The following is a 23,042-nucleotide window of genomic DNA, read 5'->3' as shown; positions in this document are numbered from 1 at the left end:
ATCCTTAACACAGAGTATTTGAGAAGTGACCTCAACTTATTTAACTATCAATCTGTTATAACATCAAGACTAGAACCAATGACAGTCTAGACAGATAGAAAATGTAATCTTTTTTTAAAAGCAGAATAGGGATGTTAGGAGGTCTCTGGTCCACAGCACGAAATTAGGATTGACTTGAAAAGTTTATACTATTTATTGCAGGCGCTGCCACTTGTTAACCCAACTGCTTGTCTCCACTAACCCTGCTTTTTTCTTACTAAGAGAACCACAACACTGCTCAGGAAAGCACTGTGCCAAACTCAAAATAAAATTCAAATCTGCAGGTTCCTGCAGGTCCTGTGAAGCTGGAATTGATGGCATGACATATTTGTAGGCAATGGAATGCAAGCAGGAGGATACAGAGTGGGGCTATTTGATCAAGTCACTGGAATAAAACTTGGCTGCTGCTGCTGCTAAGTCGCTTCAGTCGTGTCCGACTCTCTGCGACCCCAGAGACGGTGGCCCACCAGGCTCCCCTGTCCGTGGGATCCTCCAGGCAAGAACACTGGAGTGGGTTGCTATTTCCTTCTCCAATGCAGGAAAGTGAAAAGTGAAAGGGAAGTCGCTCAGTCGTGTCCGACTTCTAGCGAGTCCCTGGACAGCAGCCCACCAGGCTCCTCCGTCCATGGGATTCTCCAGGCAAGAGTACTGGAGTGGGGTGCCATGCAGCAAAATGCAGTCCTAATTGATAAGTCATCCTTTGAACAAGTTTTCCTATTTAAAAAATAATAGTACTATGAGAACAGGCAAAACTAGAGACAGATTGAAGAGATTAATTTTATCTTTTCAATAATTTCATCAAAATCACTATACAAACTATTTACTTCCCCTCTAACAAAATCTATATTATACCACTTCTTATATCCCATTACTGATTTCCTTTTCTACTTCAGTTTTGAATTTTCAGTCTTATTTCAAAGGTTTTTACTATTCTTTTCTTTTTTGGTAATCTCTTGTTAGTTTTGTTCATTGCTTTGGGCTTGGACCCTTACCAACTCTATTTTTTCTAAATCTTTTCATCAGGTAGCAACATTCTACAAAATCTTTCCCCAAAATAAGGACTATTGCCACGATGAGTGACAAGCTAAAACTGCTCTAATACTGTTTGTGATTATTTTCAATCACTGGATGTCTCCTTGAGTGTTCAGTTCCATTTGCCTCTCAGCATGGCTTTCACCTAACTGACAAACAAATCCTACTGAATATATATCAGTAGCACCCTCTTTACACTTAGAGTGAATCTACTATATTGACTGGCATCAGCAAAGTAGTTAATAGTAGGGTTTTATTTGACAAAGGAATATAATCTAATCATACATCCTATCAGCAAAAGGGTTTTAATGACTTCTGGACATCATCTTTTCCATCTATATGATGTCAAAGGATAGGTTTTATTATAGTTTCATGCTTTTCTTAATGAATTCTGTCTTGAACTTTGAAATTTCTAGACTGTTACAGTCTTTCCTTATGTCTAATTCAATCTATTTTGAAGTAGTTTCCATTAGTTTCCTTTTATTTTTTAAAGGGGAGCTAGAAGTTGAATAGCTATTCACTCTTCATGATTATTAAAATCTTCCTATGTAGAAAGATAATGCTATTATTCTATCAGTGAGTTAACTGCATTTTTTTTTTTTTGGGTAATCGGGGTTATAAGAATCCATCTATACTTTCTCATATAGGAGCCCTTTAAGGGTAAGATAGTTATTAAGCACCAATAACACAACAAGTATATTCATTATCCCTAAATTGCCTTAGTCTCTGTGGGGTCTCTGGGTCCTAATGCATACAAGGTATGTCTGAGCCCTCTGAGCATCTCTTGCAGGTATGGGGTTTGATTCTAAATGCAATTTTGCCCCTCCTACTGTCTTGCTGGAGCTTCTCTTTGTTCAGACTTAAACTGAAGAAAGTAGGGAAAACCACTAGACCATTCAAGTATGACCTAAATCAAATCCCTTACAATTATACAGTAGAAGTGACAAATAGATTCAAGGGATTAGATCTGATAAACAGAATGCCTGAAGAACTATGGATGGAGGTTCGTGGCATTGTACAGGAGACAGTGATCAAGACCATCCCCAAGAAAAAGAAATGCCAAAAGGCAAAATGGTTGTCTGAGGAGGCCTTATTAATAGCTATGAAAAGAAGAGAAGCAAAACTTAAAGGGGAAAAGGAAAGATATACCCATCTGAATGCAGAGTTTCAAACAACAGAGAGATACGAAAGCCATCCTCAGTGATCAATGCAAAGAAATAGAGGGAAACAGTAGAATGGGAAAGACAAGAGAGCTCCTCAAGAAAATTAGAGATACCAAGGGAACTTTTCATGCAAAGATAGGCACAATAAAGGACAGAAATAGTATAGACCTAAACAGAAGCAGAAGATATTAAGAAGAGGTGGCAATAATACACAGAAGAACTATACAAAAAAGATCTTCATGACCCAGATAATCACGATGGTGTGATCACTCACCTAGAGCCAGACATCCTGGAATGTGAAGTCAAGTGGGCCTTAGGAAGCATCACTAAGAACAAAGCTAATGGAGGTGATGAAATTCCAGCTCAGCTATTTCAAGTCCTAAAAGATGATGCTGTGAAAGTGCCGCACTCAATATGACAGCAAATTCGGAACACTCAGCAGTGGCCACAGGACTGGAAAAGGTCAGTTTTCATTCCAATCCCAAAGAAAGGCAATGCCAATGAATGCTTAAACTACTGCACAACTGCACTCATCTCACATGCCAGCTAAGTAATGCTCAAAAATTCTCCAAGCCAGGCTTCAACAGTACGTTAAACAAGAACTTTCAGATGTTCAAGCTGGATTTAGAAAATGCAGAAGAAACAGAGATCAAATTGCCAACATCCATTGGATCAAAAGCAAGAGAGTTCCAGAAAAACATCTACTTCTGATTTATTGACTATTCCAAAGCCTTTGACTGTGTGGATCAGAACAACTTGTGGAAAATTCTGAAAGAGATGGGAATACCAGACCACCTGACCTGCCTCTTGAGAAATCTGTATGCAGGGCAAGAAGCACCAGTTAGAACTGGGCATGGAACAACAGACTGGTTCCAAATCAGGAAAGGAGTACGTCAAGGCTGTATATTATCACTCTGCTTATTTAACTTATATGCAGAGTACATCATGAGAAATGCAGGGCTGGATGAAGCAAAAACTGAAATAAAAATTGCCGGGAGAAATATCAATAACCTCGGATATGCAGAAGACACCACCTTTATCGCAGAAAGTGAAGAACTAAAGAGCCTCTTGATGAAAGTGAAAGAGGAGAGTGAAAAAGTTGGCTTAAAGCTCAACATTCAGAAAACGAAGATCATGGCAACCAGTTGCATCACTTCATGACAAATAGATGGGGAAACAGTGGAAACAGTGGCTGACTTTATTTTTCTGGGCTCCAAAATCACTGCAGATGGTAACTGCAGCCATGAAATTAAAAGACGCTTACTCCTTGGAAGAAAAGTTATGACCAACCTAGACAGCATATTCAAAAGCAGAGACATTACTTTGCCAACAAAGGTCCGTCTAGTCAAGACTATTGTTTTTCCAGTAGTCATGTATGGATGTGAGAGTTGGACTGTGAAGAAAGCTGAGCGCCGAATAATTGATGCTTTTGAACTGTGGTTTTGGAGAAGACTCTTGAGAGCCCCTTGGACTGCAAGGAGATCCAACCAGTCCATTCTAAAGGAAATCAGTCCTGAATATTCATTGGAAGGACTGATGCTGAAGCTGAAACTCCAATACTTTGGCCACCTCATGCGAAGAGTTGACTCATTGGAAAAGACCCTGATGCTGGGAAAGATTGAAGGCGGCAGGAGAAGGGGACGACAGAGGATGAGATGGTTGGATGGCATCACCGACTTGAGTTTGAGTAAACGTGAGTCTGAGTAAACTCTGGGAGTTGGTGATGGACAGGGAGGCCTGCCGTGCTGCAGTCCATGAGGCCACAAAGAGTAGGACACGACTGAGTGACTGAACTGAACTGATCCCTAAATTTCTCTTCTTCCAGCTAGATAACCCATCCCCTTTAGCTTTTCCCATCTTTTAATCCTTATTGTCAACCTTTGGCTTTCTCCAGTAGGATTGTTATTGTCATTAGCAAAATCAATATATTGTTTTAAAGTAGAATAGATATAATTAACAAGTGTATATTCAGATCCTTATTTCTATTTTCCATATTTACAAAGCAACAAGATGTTAGGATCAACCACATTAAGGGGGGAGGGGACAAGGGATGAGCAAGCATGGAGCTGGAGCCACAAAGCAGTGAGTCCATCACAGTCTATGACAGGTGGGAATGGTAATGAGGTAATTGGGAAAATCTAGAACAGGGAACAGAGAAGGCAATGGCACCACACTCCAGTACTCTTGCCTGGAAAATCCCATGGATGTAGGAAACTGGTAGGCTGCAGTCCATGGGGTCGCTAAGAGTCGGACATGACTGATCGACTTCACTTTCACTTTTCACTTTCATGCATTGGAGAAGGAAATGGCAACCCACTCCAGTGTTCTTGCCTGGAGAATCCCAGGGATGGGGGAGCCTGGTGGGCTGCCGTCTATGGGGTCACACAGAGTTGGACACGACTGCAGTGACTTAGCAGTAGCAGCAGCAGAACGGGGAAGGTCAGGCAAACTACAGCCTATAAGCCAATTCCAGTATGTCATCTCCTTTTGTATGTCCCACAAGATAAAAACACGAATTGATCTCACATTTTTAAATAGCTTGAAAAAAATCAAAGAAAAATATTTTGTGTAATATGAAAATTATATGGGATTCAAATTTCTGTGTTCATATATAAAGCTTTATTGGAATACAACTTCACTCATTTGTTTATAAACAAACTGTCTATAGTTGCTTTCACAATACAATGGCAGAGCTGATTAGTTGTGACAGAGATCCTATAGCCTGGAAAATCAAGAAGATTTCCTTCTTGGCACTGTATTGTCTATTCTAGAGAATCATTTTCAGTAGTCTGGTGACCTGGTATGTAAATTAGAGATCCTCTATAATTTAAGAAATTCAGTTAGGTTGGTTGTTTCACGTATCTCAGGGATTCTGATTTTCTCAGGTGATTACACTGGAGTTCAGGATTTACTTGTTCTTTGACATTAGGAAAGAGATTAGTCCTGAAGAAAATTATTTGCATATTGAGGGCTCTCAGAAAGCGGGGATGGTCTCTAGAATCGTAGAGTGCCAGTTAGTAATATGTCACTTAATAAAGAAACTGCAAATCTATTAAGGGATATGGAGGTATCTGATAAATTTCAGTAATTTTATTGTATATTTATTTGGAAAATTTTAATACAGGGTTACTTCATTATTTGGAACTCTGACTTATTAATATTTAACTGCAGTGAAAGATACCTGAGCTGTCATATTTCTCCTCAATACAGAAAACTTCAGTGGAAGATTGATTTCTTATATGATGCAATTTTGAAAGATACCAGAAATAACTGACTCCTTTTTCTCTTAAGTGACAGCTACTCTAAGCTTTCCCCAGTTTTCCATTGTACCTGATGTCAAAAGAAAGTAGCATTTCTAAGGAATTATATTTTAGCAATAAATCAGGCTCTCACACACAGACACTAATATTATGGTTTGATGTACTATGGGCTTGGGTCCATACACACCATGGAAAGATTTTAAAAGGGCAAATCCACTTAAATGATCTAAAATGTCTTGTAGATGCTGCCACTGTCTTCTTTTCATCATTATATAGAGGCAGTGGTTATTGTGTATATAAAGAATAAATGATGTACTGATACTAATGAACCGGTTAAACTGTGAAATGATTTTCCTATCAATCCATTTTTTCTGACACCCATTCCTATCCCCTTCTCTATTTACACTGACATATGAATATGTCAACATAATCAGTTAAGGTGGAAATATTAAGTTATCACAACAGATGTTAGAGTGGAGTGGAGGGAGGGGGTTTCCATTAAAAACCACTTACAGAGCAGGATTGAAGGCAAAAGGAGAAGGGGACGGCAGAGGATGAGATGGTTGGATGGCATCACTGACTCAATGGACATGAGTTTGAGCAAGCTCTGGGAGATGGTGAAGGACAGGGAAGCCTGGCGTGCTGCAGTCCATGGGGTCGCAAAGAGTCAGACATGACTGAGCAACTGAACAACAACAATGGAGCAGGAGAACACATTGATAATCTTTCTCTGGACAGGTTACACTGGCTTTGCTCACCTCAGCAATACAGAATGTGACGAGATGTGTCTGTCTACTTCTTACTTCCACGTGGGTATAAAACAGGGGGAACTCAAAGGTGTGGGGTGAGTCAGAAAAAAAAATATGAAGCTTCTTGCTACTTGGTTTTATGTAATGGCTCTTTAGGGCCTGAAGATTCTCCTGGAATCAAGACTCTCAACTGAAGTATACTTAATAAGTCACATGATTAAAAAAAAAAAAACTTCCCATATATTTTAACTTAAAATATGTACCATAGGGACTTCCTTGGTGATCCAGAGGTTAAGCCTCTGTGTTCCCAGTGCAGGAGTCATGGATTTGATCCCTGGTCAGGGAACTCAGATTTTATATACTGTGTGGCGCAGCCAAAAACAATTAAAACAATATGTAACAGCATGGATTTGCTGGGTATGTTAATTTTAAGGGAAGCAATCCTTTTCTACAAAGGTTTAGTCACTTCTAGATTCTAGGAGATAATTTCTTCAAAGGAAAAGAAATACTAAGTAGTTGGCCTCAATGGAATTACAGTTGTCTTTTGATAATGAGGGTTTGTATCTATAGTATAATCATACATTCCTTTATGAAAATGCAGTTGATGAATTAAGATAAAAGTGGACCTATATTTATCATCTAGAGTGGAGAGTCTTCTTTTTAGAACATGTAAATCATTATCCTTAGGCTTAAGCTCTGGGTGATTGTGTTTTAAGTCTAACTATAGTCGAAGAGTAATAAATTTAGGACTCACACGTGAAAAGCATGATTCTCTTGTATCCTGTAACTTTCAAACTGAAACACAGAATACTGTTTTTAATAAGAGATGAAGGAGGTGATTTCTGAAGGGCAAGGAAGCCAGTCACTTGCCCAACAAGGTAGTGTACTTGTTGTTCCCAATTGAGTATAATGTGGGAAGAACTCAAACAGGGTGAGGATTAAGTCAGAAGAAGGAAGCCTCTAGCACCTTAGTCTTATGTAATGACTCTCCTTGGCCTGAAGATGATAAATTCTCAGAAGAGTAAGGCATCTAATTAATATTAGGAAAAATATATTGAAGACTTAATAGCTGCATATTAACAGGGGTGTGAAAAATCACCAAGCAAGCAGTGACTTAAAACTGGAGCAATTTCCTTAGAGAAAAGAAGTTTCAAAATGGCCACGGATTGAGGGGTTTGATGACCTATAAATTGTAAACTTGTAAAGATTATTTTATATAAGTGGTTTTTCTAAGAAAGTGCCAAGTCACCACTTGCCTCTTCTGCTTATTTTAAGATACCATAAATTTAAAAGAGTATAATAACATGTAAATAATGTGCGTGGGTTAACTGAGGAAAGGACAGCTCTACACGAGGGGTATTCATGTGTCAAGTGCTTTTAGAAGTCTGATTATTAAAATACACTGGAAGACTGTTCTATACATCTGTGTCTCTTTTGTTCTCTCACATACAGGGTTATCGTTACCGTCTTTGATGGTACAGGGAGGGAGGTGGGAGGGGGGTTCAGGATGGAGAACACGTGTACATCCGTGTCGGATTCATGTTGGTGTATGGCAAAACCAATGCAATATTGTAAAGTAATTAGCCTCCAATTAAAATAAACAAATTTAAATAAAAAAAAAAAAGAAAACACACTGGAAAACCTGTCTGCTTCATGATTCTGAAAGCTAGTCCAACAATCTGGGAAGTCTGGCCTTAGAAGAAATATCATTGTGACAACAAAGGAAAAAAAACAAAAACATGGGTAGAAAACATCAGCAACATTAAGACCATGTCACTAACAAGAAAGAGCTTGATAAGCTGAAAGGATAAGAGCTGAGAGCAGATCTTTTTATTTCCAACAAATAGCTTATTTTCAAATCTACTAGACCACAGAGGATGAGATGGCTGAATGGCATCACCGACTCAATGGACATGAGTTTGGGTAAACTCCGGGAGTTGGTGATGGACAGGGAGGCCTGGCATGCTGCGATTCATGGGGTCGCAAAGAGTTGGACACGACTGAGGGACTGAACTGAACTGAGACCACCTTCTACTTTTTAGAATACTGAAGAAAAAGATTCTGAAAATTACTCTGAATTTATCCAGAGCCAATGCCAATATCTTAAACTTCCCCAGGCATATGGAGCCTAGAATACTGGTCAACTCCAAGGACTCTATTTAGAACAGAGAATAAAGGAAGATGGGTGAAAAAGAGACCAAACAATGATGGTAATGACAGATATGTAAAACCTGATATAAAATGAGATCTTCCTGACTTCTTTTTGGACAGCTACCTTATTCCAATTTTATCTAAGATAACAAAATAAGTGTTAATTTACATAGCCAAAGTATTGGTCTCTGTTATTGATCTAAGATCAGTGGCTGATTTTACATTAGGAAGACCAAGAAGAGACCATCAAATAATCAAGTTTACCAGCTCAGTTTACATGAGTTTTGAGACTAATAGTTAGATATAATACCCATGGTAAATAAAGTCTGGATAATATTGAACTTTAAGCATTTAGTAAAGAAAATCATCTTACTGTGCGGCCTAGGATAGGTAACAGATTACATAAAAGGACCAACTATAGAAGTCAGTGCTCTGTGAGGAAGGATTTTAACCTGTTCACTGAAATATTCTGTGGGCTTTGAAAAATGGAAAATGAGGAAACATGTCAAAGTTCTGTCCAAGATTCCATTAGAATTTAAATTAGCAGAATATGCTTTTCAGTTAAACCTTTATGATGAAAACCATGATACTGCACCAGTAAAATATTCTGCCACATATTGATATATTTGTAGTGTGGCCAACAATATAGGCTCAGATAGTCTCTGACATTTTCTAAGGAAAACAGTTTAAAATAAAATTATGGCTACATTTGTTGGTCTTTGATGTTATACAACTGCTTATTTTATGATCTGACTAGAATCTGGGGGTAAAGAAATCAGCCTTTGTGCTTAATAGACATACACACACTTACGCAGTTCACCAGCTGCATTTCGTCCACCAACTGCATACAGGTATCCTTTGAGGGCACTGAGGTGGAAGAAGGTGCGTTTTTCATTTAGAGATGCAACTTGCATCCACTTATTGTATCGCGGATCAAATCTGAAGACTGTATCAACTGCCGTTTTTCCTTTTGTGTCATAATTGCTCTGTCCTCCAACGACGTAGAGGAAATTTCCAATGACGGCAATGCCATGCTGGTACCTTGGGGCATCCATGGGAGCTAAGGACTTCCACTCGTGGGCCTTTTCATCATACATGCGCAATTCCTTGCTGACAACCAGCTGCTGCCTCAGCACTCCTCCTAGCGTAACCAAATGAGTGGTGTCAGACCGAATGGCAGTCCTGTCTGACTGCATCACTGGCTGCATATATGGCATCATTTGGTAATTGCTGGCTTCCAAAAGGAGATTCACACACGTATTGTCAGTTCTCATGAAATCCACGGTTTGCACGTAATTAATGAGCTCCTGCGGTGTCATTAGTGGAAATCGTATGTTCTTCATTAACTTTGCAGCAAAGTCCATCCGAGGCTCTTCCAGGCGTAGCCAGCGACAGGTAGCCTTAAAGAGCTCAAGTTCAGTGCAATGCTTAAGGCTATTACTGGAAAGCACGAAGGCAAGACGTTCAAAAGGGAGTTTCAAGAACTCCCCAGTGCTCAGCAATGCAGGAAAATTCTTCAACACGAAACTGTTAACATATTTATCCACTTCTGTCAGATTGTAGGTGTTGGCAATCCGCCCAACTTCGACACAATTGTCTAAAGTGACCTATTAAGCCAATCCAAAAAAGAATAATAATTAAAACCCAACTACTTTCATGGCACTCATACCTGGATATATAAATACCTGCTCTAGAATAAGAGGAAATATGCTTTTTACTGTCCATATAGATGAAAATTGATTCTTTTCTCCATATATTAACTATTTAAAGAGAATTCACAAACCACCCTTACCTAATGCAATAAAAAGGAGACTAAAAGAAAATGCTTGTTCAGAGTCAGTAGATGGAAAGTTACTCTAAGAAACAATGGTATAACTTGACTATGGCCAACATAATTATTTTCTTTCTTCAAAAATGTGTCCTCACCATTACCCTGCAAATACTAAGAAAGTTCTGGCCAGATGAAAGTTCTGCAAAAATAGAAAGCTATTCTATAATGAATCATCTCAATTCACTTTTCAGTCATGATTCTTAAAAGCAACTCAGCTAGCAGATCCACAAACAGAAAAGCTCTAGTACCTGATCCCTAAATTTCTTTCATATCAACAGGCATCATTCATCACTATCATTCATTTTGATTCCTTCAAAAGTTATTGCTTATAGTGAAGATAATTTAATAGGGCCATTATTCCTAGGGTGAATTTATTTTCTATATTCTTTATGTAGAAATAGAAACAAAGGAATCACTTTCTTGGGGAATGGAATGGGTGATTTTGCATCAAGTTATTCATGTAGTTTAGTTTCCAGTAAGTTTGCTGATGGCTGCACCACACTTTTCCTTATCGACTCTCTTACTCTCGGCATACCCCAGCTCTGCCTGGAGTCCATGTTAGCCCCTCAGATCTCCCCAGCACAGAGCAAAATACAGCAAAAGCAGAAGTCATGAAAAGGAGAGAAGCTATGGAGGGGCCCATCTTTGGTAGGAAGTCTTTTCAATGTTCTAAGGGCTAATTAGTCAAAAGTGAAAAGTAGGAAAATCAAATCAGCAAATATGTAAAGCATAAATCACAAAAACAAGACTGCCATACAAATCTCTTTGTGATTGAATGTGTGTGTGTGTATGTACAAACACAGAGACAAGTCACAGGCAAAGGACTCAGGATTTTTTTTGCTTAATTTTGTCAGGGTGTGTGTTCACAAATGTCACATAAAGCTCACGGGTGCTACTGTATTGTTAACCGACTGGCAGATGGTTAAGAGAAAATTGGCGAATCCTTCTATCATCTTGTTATTGAAAAGCTGAAATGAGATGAAAAGCATGACTCCTCTGCATAAAGTCACAGCCCAGTTACGATATAATACCACTGAAAGTTTGAAGGCCAACACATACACACACATGTTGCTATTTTCATAAATTATTACTCAAGAAGAATTTGAACTCTTTTAGGCAGATTTGCTGTACAAAAATCATCAACAATTTAAAATTGTTGTTATACTTGATACCTATGTATTTAAAAATACCTAAAATAAATTGTAACACAGGAGGACTAGGAAAAATAAATAAACAACTTATGGCCCTTTTCAAACACACAGTTTAATAGTATTCGATAACTTGGTTAATAAAAAGTACACTTTAATACACTTTTAGGGGTGGCAGGTTGGTGTCTGACACAATTTTAAAGTTGCATAAATAAAGTTACAATTAATACCTCATTGCCCAAATCACCCCAGGTGGAAGGTATTCCTGTTTGGGGTAATAGACCTACTTTATGGGGTAAGACATAGTCCTTCCCCAAAGCAAGAGTAATTTTCATTTTTGAAGATGTTTGCTAATATGGATAAGCAAACAACGATGAAAGCACAAATGTATTTCCTGAATATGAAGATTCTTTTCATCACTGATATGATTGATTACAAATAAAAAAATTAAGACAATAAAGACTATATTTTAAATGGGCAAAATAATAGCATTGGCTGTTAGTCACCAAAATTAATTCTAAATTTACAGCATATATAAAGGAAGGACTGATGCTGAAGCTGAAACTCCAATACTTCGGCCACCTCATGCCAAGAGTTGACTCACTGGAAAAGACCCTGATGCCCCCCTGATTGGGGGCAGGAGGAGAAGGGGATGACAGAGGATGAGATGGCTGGATGGCATCACCAACTCGGTGGACATGAGTTTGAGTAAGCTCCGGGAGTTGGTGATGGACAGGGAGGCCTGGCGTGCTGCGATTCATGGGGTTGCAAAGAGTCGGACACAACTGAGTAACTGAACTGGAACTGGAATATAAACCGAGATTAAAGATTAGAAATCAATCTGTGTAATTCAGAACTGGGATCAAGATATTCAGTTCCTTCCTCTTTTCCTTCTTCAGTATCATTCAATAAGGAGACAGTTTTTAAAACAACAGGATAAAAAAAAAAACTACATTGTATTTAAGGGCATTTTGAAAATCCCTTCTATATATCAGATATACAGATTCTCAGGACTGGGAAAACCTTGACAGATTGCCTAGCTAATATAGCTAGCTGCCTACTCTTTCCTTTAAAAAAAGATCACCAGAGAATGGTATTTCATAACCTTCTGAATAGTCATGTTCTTGATAGAAGGACTAAGTATTTTCTATAGCTCATGTACCATAGCTACCACACTGTGGGTATATAAAAAAGGTTAAATGCCATGATTATCAGCAATTTAAAAATTAAAGATGTGATGATAAATACAACTAAAAATATAATATCTGCTGAATTAACACAGCAGATTACTAGAGTCTTATTAATTTTAAAATGAGACTCAGATAAGAAAATATGTAACAGGAAATTAATTATGAAGTGCACGCAATCAAAGCTAAAAAGTTAATTGTAGACTATAGGGACTGTAGAAGCACAGTGTAGAATAACAGTTAATATAAGCAGATCAAAAATGATGGAATTACAGTAAACAAGTTTTGGAAAAATACAGGATTATTCAATTATAGCTCATTGTAATCCATTCTCAGTCATGATTTTTAAAAGTGCTTCAGCTAGCATAGTCCCAAACATTTAACCTTAGACATTACAAAATAATGAATATGTGCAGTAACATAATATATAATGCAATTCAGGTACAGAATACATTTGAAAAATGTAAAATATGAATTTAAAGCTTATTTTAAAATACCTCATAAGCAGAAAGAACTCTAATTTCATCTGAATATATACCCTGGCCAAAATTCCAAAGAAGAGTCATTACAGAAGTTAAGCCAGGTAATTATATTAGAGTTTTAAAGGATAGAGAAGCAAAAAAGGACAAAATTTCTCAACTTCTTATGAGAACCAACAGCATTATTTTAAAAAACAATCAAGTACACATTTAAGTTTCCTTGATATAATTTATAAATCATTCTACTGGTTACAGTAGAACCTTCATGGTCATCCTAAAGGCAGTTCTAAGCATCATGATTTTCAATTTTCATTAACATACTGGTACTCATTGCTGCAATATTAAGTTGTTTGAATCACACCTGATGTACCTAATGCTGTGATGAACATAATTTGATATTTTAATGACAGGTTTCATCAGTAATCTGTGATGTTATGTTGTTCAAGTTCAGTGTCTTATACAAATAAATTTCCATTTAGGAAAATAAAAAAGCAAATGACTATCTGCTTTTGGTCCTCTCAAGGGAAGAGCAAACACTAAGAAATTCACTGGTAAATCGGAGCAGGGGGAGGTGGCGCTCTTTAGACATTCAATGTACCAAATTCTCCTTGGTGCTATCTAGTTTATTAAAATGAAACTTTGACCTCAAGTACAACCAACGCAAAGAGAGAAAGCACGTTCACAGAAAAAGACTGAGAAGTAGTCAAACAAGCTACTTTGAGGGATACTGGACATAACAGGTATCTTCTCCCAAGCTTCCTTCCACAGGTGAGAATACCACAGGACACAAGAAAGGGGCCTTTTGGTAAGAAGAACAAAGAGATGATAAGAAAACTAAAACCTTTTTCTCCCAGTCTTGTTTCTCTTCAGATGATTAACACCATTTGAGGTGAGTTTTGAGGGTGTGTCCAGCTTGGGGAATCCTATTTTCTTATTCCTTTGTACTTTGAATGCACTTGCCCTGGTGGATGCAATAGTTATCATAATGGTCTTTGGGGGAATGAGTTGGTTTAGGCCCAGGCTGAGACTCTTCTTTCCCTACAGAATCCCAGATGGGCAAGAATGGGCTGATTAAAGTTATATGCAGGGATGATATTTAGAATATTTGGGTACCAACTAATCAGAACAGATACTCAACCATAAACAACTGGTATCTGGGTACTACTTGCTGAGTATCAGCCTTGACAAGAAGAAAAACAAGACTGGTTTAATGGGGAGAGACAGTTTTGATTCATTTTAAAATTACTCATAAAATATTTTCTCTAATTTGAGAGAAATGCAAATCAAAACCACAATGAGGTACCACTTCACACCAGTCAGAATGGCTGCGATCCAAAAATCTGCAAGCAATAAATGCTGGAGAGGGTGTGGAGAAAAGGGAACCCTCCTACACTGTTGGTGGGAATGCAAACTAGTACAGCCACTATGGAGAACAGTGTGGAGATTCCTTAAAAAATTGCAAATAGAACTACCTTATGACCCAGCAATCCCACTTCTGGGCATACACACCGAGGAAACCAGAATTGAAAGAGACACATGTACCCCAATGTTCATCGCAGCACTGTTTATAATAGCCAGGACATGGAAACAACCTAGATGTCCATCAGCAGATGAATGGATAAGAAAGCTGTGGTACATATACACAATGGAGTATTACTCAGCCGTTAAAAAGAATGCATTTGAATCAGTTCTGATGAGATGGATGAAACTGGAGCCAATTATACAGAGTGAAGTAAGCCAGAAAGAAAAACACCAATACAGTATACTAACACATATATATGGAATTTAGGAAGATGGCAATGACGACCCTGTATGCAAGTCAGGAAAAAAGACACAGATGGGTATAACGGACTTTTGGTCTCAGAGGGAGAGGGAGAGGGTGGGATGATTTGGGAGAATGGGAATTCTAACATGTATACTATCATGTAAGAATTGAATCGCCAGTCCATGTCTGACGTAGGGTGCAGCATGCTTGGGGCTGGTACATGGGGATGACCCAGAGAGATGTTGTGGGGAGGGAGGTGGGAGGGGGGGTCATGTTTGGGAACGCATGTAAGAATTAAAGATTTTAAAATTAAAAAAAAAAATAAATAAATAAATGAAGATTTCTCCCTAAAAAAAAAAAAAAAAAAAAAAAATTTTCTCTAATTTGCATTGAGCCTCCCCCAAAGCAAAAACATTACCTGGAAAGACATGTTAATTAAGCTTAATGGGTAAATCCAGTCTTTATGAAAGAAAGAATGTCAAATGCATGTACTATACAGGAAATCCTTACATCAAAAAGAACATTCTTTCCTAAAAAGAACATTCCTCAAAAAAACATCCTTGCTCCTGCTATGGTCACATAATAGCAAAAGAAGCTGTCTTTTCCAATAACTTCCTCTGATTCCCTTCATTGTTCCCTTAGAGAACTCCTTTGGTCTCCAATAAATGTGCCTCTCTTGTTTTCCACTGTCTCCCACTCTTCATGACCCCAGTCACCTCAATAAATTTCTGTACATTTCATTGTGAGCTCCCCAACCAGATCAGTAACAATAAATGTACAGGTGGAACCAATGATAGACCTGTATCAAGAAAAAAAAAAATAAACTTAAAAAAATGAGTTTAAAGAAAGTACACCGAGTCTAAAGCACAGAGAAGTTTCATTCTCTGATTAGATATGCTATTATGTAAAAAGAAAATGATTTCTTGCTCACCTTCATCCTGCTCTGTTTACTCTGTATAACTGTAAACTTAAATTTCAATTTTTTCCAGTTCAATTACAAATTGTTCTATTTCAGTAACCTGACATTAAATTGGGTTTTATGGGCTAGCCTATAATCCTCCATAACAGTAATACTGTGGGGAAAATGCTAGATGGTGGAATTTTCAAACAGCAAACAAATGATAAAAAATTTGACTACAACTTGTTTTTAAATCAGGGGATGGCCACATGGAATTTAGCATGCTGTAGTTATGCAATGTCATAAGGACAAAAGCTAGTGTAATTTTTGTAGGTATGTAACGAAACAAGGTAATTTTTTATTATGTCCATGATAAATGATAATATTTTTAGTTTTACAGAAAATTTTACCAACTCTGCATCATATCCTTCACTGTCATCCTTCTGTTTTCTTTTCAGAGACCTCTTTTTCTATAACTACCAAGAAAATAGCATAGCAATAACAAAATTAGGGTCTATAGGTCTTATAGGCCCTAATACTAGTTACAACCCTAAAAGAAAAGTATTGCTGCAAAAGAAGGCAAAGGTCAGAGTGCAGGGTTCTTATTCTACTGAGAGTGATGCTCCCTTACAGAGAATGGATGTCTAACCCACCAAAGGCAAATGTGGCTTTATCACTGTATTTGGGGTTTGAGGGTATTTTTAGCAATACAGAATTGTTCATTTATTTTTTTAACTTTATTGGAGTATAGCTGATTTACAATGTTGTGTTACTTTCTGCTGTACAGCAAAGTGAATCAGTTATACATATACATATATCCACTGCTTTAGATTCTATTCCCATATCAGTTATTACAAAGTATTGAGTAGAGTTCCCTGTGCTAGACAGTAGGTTCTTATTACTTATTTATTTTATATGTAGTAGTGTGTATATGCCAATTATTACCATATTTAACATTATCATTCAAAATTAACATATAAAGGTCTTGTGGATGATATGCTGATTCATCTTCTGTATACCACTGTTCCTCTTCATCCACACAAGTGGTTAAGAACAGATAGAAAAGAATTGTGTTCAAAGCTAATTTTTCTTTCCAGAAATTCAAACCCAGGAAGTGTTTTGATTATATGAACTATAATCAGACTATATCATTAAGAACACAAATCTATTTCCTCAATACAGTTGGGTTAAGTACACAGTTATAAGGCTGTTATATTTTTAAATTATTTATAATAACTGAGCCTATGGGAAAATGGAAAACATATTTACCTTTGAAAAATATTTATATTATCCTGACACTTTCAGTTCTTATAAATAGGAAAGGCACCCAGGGCTACTGTTTTTCCTGATTTACTTGATTGCTGAGAAGGAAAGAGTAATAGAGTAAAGCCTAAATATTTAACTAAGATACAGAATGCATGAAAGAAGGATAAAGGAAAAGTTAGATTTTATATAATTTGTAAACTAATAATCCACCAACTTTTCTCAAAAAATTACCATGGATTCTGAGAAGGAAGATTTCCAATGTAAAATCACATAGACATATCCTAAGCAAACAAGATGAAAGATAAGAAATAGTATGGTATTAAGAAAAAGCTCATAGGCAAGAATGTTTTAAAATGAGAGTAAACTATACTACAAGTAAGCTTTGTCAGGGACATGTCTCTTCTCCTTTAGAAATGGGCTTTAGTATCTCTGCAGAGATACTTGAAATGAAGATTATAATCTTTAAGACAATATTAAGTGTTTATAAAAATAAAGACTTTTTCAAAAGGGTAAAAACATACAGCTATAATAAATGTTTCAAGGAAGTTAAGGAACCAACATTCTAATTACAGGAAATTTGTCAAGTATTACAAATTTGCTATGATATCATCTTGAAATAAATGTGCTTTAAATAGACTCATCCAGAACAAACTTATTTTCTAATATTGTTAGTTTGAGAAATGCATATTTTTATACCTTCATAAATCATGCTTTACCCAGTTTGGTTCTTTTCATTCAAACTAAGGAACTGATCACAACCAGTATCTCAAGTGACAAGTACTGAACTTGAATAATAGACAACGGGTACTAGGTCAACAGTGTCTGTAGTTACTGATTAGTTTCAAGGAAATCATGACACTGTACCTAGTTTGCCTCAGGACAACCACATGTTGCTAAGATAAGTGTAAATAAATGTTAAGAGTTTATAAATGTAAGTATTAAGTGCTATTAGTTTAAGGGTCTCAACTAAAATGAGGCACTGTCCAAAGGAAGTGGGTGACTATAAGCAGTTCAGTGACTGGTGGTTGTATGTGTCCTCTGTTATCTATTAAAATATGCTGTAAATGACTTAGTAGGTGATGTGTTGCCATGGAATCAAGAAGATTTACACATAGGTGCTAGTTCTTCTCAAGATCTAGGTCCCATATTTAAAGGAAGAAAAAAAATGACGAGTGTATCTTAAAAGATTTCTAGAACCTCAGATGACTTTCCCACAGAACTCCATTTAAAAAACCTGCTTGTATAAAATCATTAGGCGGAATAAAACTGGATTAGAATATATAACATTATCAAACATGTTAAGGATTTTATTGCTATCAAACCCTATTACTGTCTAATGTCACTGGATGACACAGAAGGCTTTTTTCAAATGGTTCTATTTTGTGAAAATGCACCTGCACTGTTTTCTCCTGAACCTGCTACCAGGCCATACACTAGATGACACCTCTCTCTAAAGGCCAGGTAGTTTCAGGCCACAATACTATCCATCACAGGAAAAGATTTGATTTGAAAATGTCTTACCCCAGATATGAGAAATACTTTGCAGAAGTCCAAAACCGGCAGAATCTGTAGAAAACTGGCAGCTTCCAGTGTGTCTTGAAGGTTGTCCATATTAAGAGAAAGCTTTGCAGTGTAAATGAAGTCAATAATTTTCCTTAAACCGACTTTGCTCACGCCATGAAGCTTAATGCACATTAAATCTTGTTCTTTCATCCCACCTTAAATGAAAAGACACTCAATTAAATGAAGGTGGATAATTTAATTAAGGTCAAACTCACTTCTGTTGCTAATTAGATGCAATAAAATCAAGGAAAATTTTATTCTGTGTAAGCATTCGTATCCGAGTCAAGCTTCTGCATATTTTACAGTTAAAAGAGAGTACTTAAAAAGGAATATCTCTATACTAATGGAGGTGGTATATGATGCAAGTGCCTCCAAAATGTTCTGGCACTTCACATCTTTTGATGGATTAGAGATTGTACTAGGGACATTGTATTAGTCTCTGATGGCCCATTCAGATATGTGTCTGGAAAAGCAAAGCTATGAAATAAAGGTAGACAGAGGTATAAAAAAGGTATATCCATTTTCCAAGTTAAAAAAGCACCACCCACAAACACACATACTGGGTGTCTATTCCTTTAAAACTCTTCTTGTAAAGACAATGGAACAAAAGCACTGAATCTTCCTCTAGCAATGAAAAGATTTAAACACTTATTTTTCTTATTGTTTTAATATGGAGGTAGAGTTTAGAAGGCAAGCTACCTGTGAACATAGCCTTGAAGTAATCACTAGCAGAGGCCATCATGACTCTGTGCACAGGAAAGGCATCATCTGTGTCACCCGGCATCAGGGTCACGTCACAGAGCAATCCTTCAAGTCGGAGCTGGTCAAATCCCTACAAGAAGAACATGAGATGAGCCACTCGTCAAGGTAAAATGGGAACACAAGTTTCTGTGTGCTAAAATTCTCTTGATATACTAATGTCTGCGGAACATAAAGCCAGTAGAATAATGACTCAGAAGAAAAAAAACTGAACAGCTTACTTGATACGTGACAATAAAGAACAAATAAGGAAAAGAGCATATATGTTCACTTATTTTTACAATCATTGGCTTTTATTATTCTGAAAAAAACTATCATGTACACTTTCATTTTCCCATGTGCAGAATTAGGGTGTTACACTATAATTCCTTTCCATAATAATATATATTCTATAATATATAGTTCTTTTATTCTTGGTTTTCACTTATTTTTGTTGTTTGAAAAAGAAAGGTTCAGAGCATCTGTGCTAACTGCAAAATAGGAGTTGCTTTCTGCTAACTAGATTATTCCACCTCTTACAAAACAAGGAACTGTGTTAGACATCCTTATATTCAGTATTTGATATACTTGCTCCTGCTTGATCAATTATCTTTCAAGTTTGAAATTTAATTATCTCTGGAAAAAAGTGCCCAGGGAGCTCCAACGTGAGACACAATTGTCCCCAAATGCTTAAAGTTTAGTGGAGAATTAATAGGCTGACACCCACAGTTCAGAGGAGGGACAGGGCTCTGCTGATAAGAATGCCTGTTGATTAGCTCCACCATCCATTCCCTTGAAGAGCCCAACCAATGATAAGCAGGCAGCTGTTTCCTTGGTCTACTCTGGGAAAAATGAAACACTGTTAAGATTATAATAGGCTGGTGAAATGCATAAAAAGAAGATAATATACAATTTAACAATGAAGCTCAAAATGAAAATTTTTCAAGATGGAGTCTGTAGTTTCAACAATGGAAATGTAAAAAATCATAAAGAATCATGAAGATACTTATAAAAAATCATGAAGATATTCATACAAATTACTTTCAAATAATATAACAAAAACTAACAGTAGAATTATTCTATCCCCTTCATATTTTAATGACCCCCACATAAAACTTTTATTTAAAGTTGTGATTCACGGATTTAAGAAGCAGAAGGCACGGCATACTGAAGAATGCAGTTTCAGAAATATCGATCCTGCACATATGTATAATATAAATCTTAGTCTAAACATCTTCTCATCATAATTTTTAAATGGCTTTCTAAAGAAAATGGTTGAATCTACAGAACTAGAACTTCAAAGAGATAATATGATCCAGCCACTTTCTCTCTGGAGAGAAATATAAATATTTTAATTCTAAAAATATTTATACATTATACATATACTTTGGAACAGGATTATGTATCATATTTTTCGCTCTTCAACAGTGATTGACATATGTTTCTGCTCACAAATATCAACTCTTTCACAAATACCCCTTTTCCATTGTAAATGCAAACATTCTCCCCCAATGCCTGCTCAATATTTTCCATTGCTAAATCATCTCCCATCCCTGTTATTTAGAAAAGTAGAGGTTAAAAACAGATGTCCATTTTAGAGAAATATTTACATGCAAAAAGTAAAAAGTGGCTCTTTGAAAATTCACATATAGTGTGTAAATTGCAATTAAGTTTAAGTGGATCGCCTTTTAAACATAAATGAGCATATGAGCACTGGAAAGTCCTGAACGCAACCAGTGGGGCTGCAACTGAAGAGGAGGGAACCATCAGGTAGAAGACTAGGGTATCTGAATTCCCCAGTGCAAACCATGGGCACTTCACAAATATTCAGTGAATGCTTGAACAAACAACCCAGACTTTACCCAGATGCCATCACTTGGTATTTTAAAAAAAATCAACATGTAGAACCTGAATTTTATAACAAGCTAACTAGAAACCAAGAACTTTATTTGTGAACCTAATCTCAATAATAAAATAAATTGTACCTATAGTACTCACTGGTGGTAAACTATAAAGGTTAAGATGAGAGAACAGGAAATGAATTAGGGTTTAGGATCAAAAGTTCGGCATCCAAGGGCTTGGCTTTTTTCTCCTTCAGATAGATTTCAGATTTCAAAAATTTGAATATATGCTTGTGATAAAAATACAGAAGGGCATAAACTGAAAACAAAAAGTCCACCTCTTCTACTTACTAAGAGTAACTATTGGTAACAGTTTAGTTTATGTACTTCCAGATCTCTTTCTACACATATATATAATCTACCTTTTGCTTGTACACATACAGGATTTTTAAGAGTAGGATACTATATGTACTGTTATGCATTTTAACAATTCACCTGAGCACATAACATGGGAAGCTCTGTGTCTCAAAACACACAAACATATTCTTTATAGTGGATGCACAGAATTTCATGGGGTGTGGTTCAGTTCAGTTCAGTCACTCAGTGGTGTCTGACTCTTTGCGAACCCATGAATTGCAGCACGCCAGGCCTCCCTGTCCATCACCAACTCCCGGAGTTCACTCAAACTCAAGTCCATCGAGTCAGTGATGCCATCCAGCCATCCCCTCCTCTGTCGTCCCCTTCTCCTCCTGCCCCCAATCCCTCCCAGCATCAGGGTCTTTTCCAATGAGTCAACTCTTTGCATGAGGTGGCCAAAGTACTGGAGTTTCAGCTTTAGCATCACTGCATCCAAAGAACACCCAGGACTGATCTCCTTTAGAATGGACTAGTTGGATCTCCTTGCAGTCCAAGGGACTCTCAAGAGTCTTCTCCAACACCACAGTTCAAAAGCATCAGTTCTTCAGTGCTCAGCTTTCTTCACAGTCCAACTCTCACATCCATACATGACTACTAGAAAAACCATAGCCTTGACTAGACGGACCTTTGTTGGCAAAGTAATATCTCTGCTTTTGAACATGCTGTCTAGGTTGGTCATCACTTTCCTTCCAAGGAGTAAATGTATTTTAATTTCATGGCTGCAATCACCATCTGCAGGGATTTTGGAGCCCCCCAAAATAAAGTCTGACACTGCTTCCACTGTTTCCCCATCTATTTCCCATGAAGTGATGGGACCAGATGCCATGATCTTAGTTTTCTGAGCTTTAAGCCAACTTTTTCACTCTCCTCTTTCACTTTCATCAAGAGGCTTTTTAGTTCCTCTTCACTTTCTGCCAAAAGAGTGGTGTCATTTGCATATCTGAGGTTATTGATATTTCTCCCAGCAATCTTGATTCCAGCTTGTGCTTCCTCCAGCGAAGCATTTCTCATGATGTACTCTGCATATAAGTTAAATAAGCAGGGTGATAATATACAGCCTTGACGTACTCCTTTTCCGATTTGGAACCAGTCGGTTGTTCCATGTCCAGTTCTAACTGTTGCTTCCTGACCTGCATATAGGTTTCTCAAGAGGCAGGTCAGGTGCTCTGGTATTCCCATCTCTTTCAGAATTTTCCACAGTGTATTGTGATCCACACAGTCAAAGGCTTTGGCATAGTCAATAAAGCAGAAATAGATGTTTTTCTGGAACTCTCTTGCTCTTTTGATGATCCAGCAGATGTTGGCAATTTGATCTCTGTTCCTCTACTTTTTCTAAAACGAGCTTGAACATCAGGAAGTTCACGGTTCACATATTGCTGAAGCCTGGCTTGGAGAATTTTGAGCATTACTTTACTAGCATGTGAAATGAGTGCAATTGTGCAGTAGTTTGAGTATTCTTTGGCATTGCCTTTCTTTGGGATTGGAATAAAAACTGACCTTTTCCAGTCCTGTGGC

At 37.2% G+C, this 23,042-nt stretch overlaps 1 protein-coding gene across 11 annotated transcripts in view; it reads right to left on the bottom strand.

Annotated features, from left to right (window-relative positions):
* The window catches only part of KLHL13 (kelch like family member 13), a 200,171-nt gene that overhangs the window by 4,653 nt on the left and 172,476 nt on the right, over nucleotides 1–23,042 (bottom strand). For all 11 annotated transcript variants that reach the window (XM_070292133.1, XM_070292124.1, XM_070292130.1 and 8 more), the window contains 3 exons: nucleotides 19,231–19,363; nucleotides 18,490–18,686; nucleotides 9,206–10,001 (listed from right to left, as the gene is read on the bottom strand). In XM_070292133.1, coding sequence (XP_070148234.1) covers nucleotides 9,206–10,001; nucleotides 18,490–18,686; nucleotides 19,231–19,363 — 1,126 coding nt within the window. The remainder of the gene's footprint in view (nucleotides 1–9,205; nucleotides 10,002–18,489; nucleotides 18,687–19,230; nucleotides 19,364–23,042) is intronic.

This window comes from Ovis canadensis, chromosome X (genome assembly GCF_042477335.2).
Source record: "Ovis canadensis isolate MfBH-ARS-UI-01 breed Bighorn chromosome X, ARS-UI_OviCan_v2, whole genome shotgun sequence".
Lineage (NCBI taxonomy): Eukaryota > Metazoa > Chordata > Mammalia > Artiodactyla > Bovidae > Ovis > Ovis canadensis.
The sequence above is the reverse complement of the archived record's forward strand: the minus strand, read 5'-3'. Positions and strand labels throughout refer to the sequence as shown.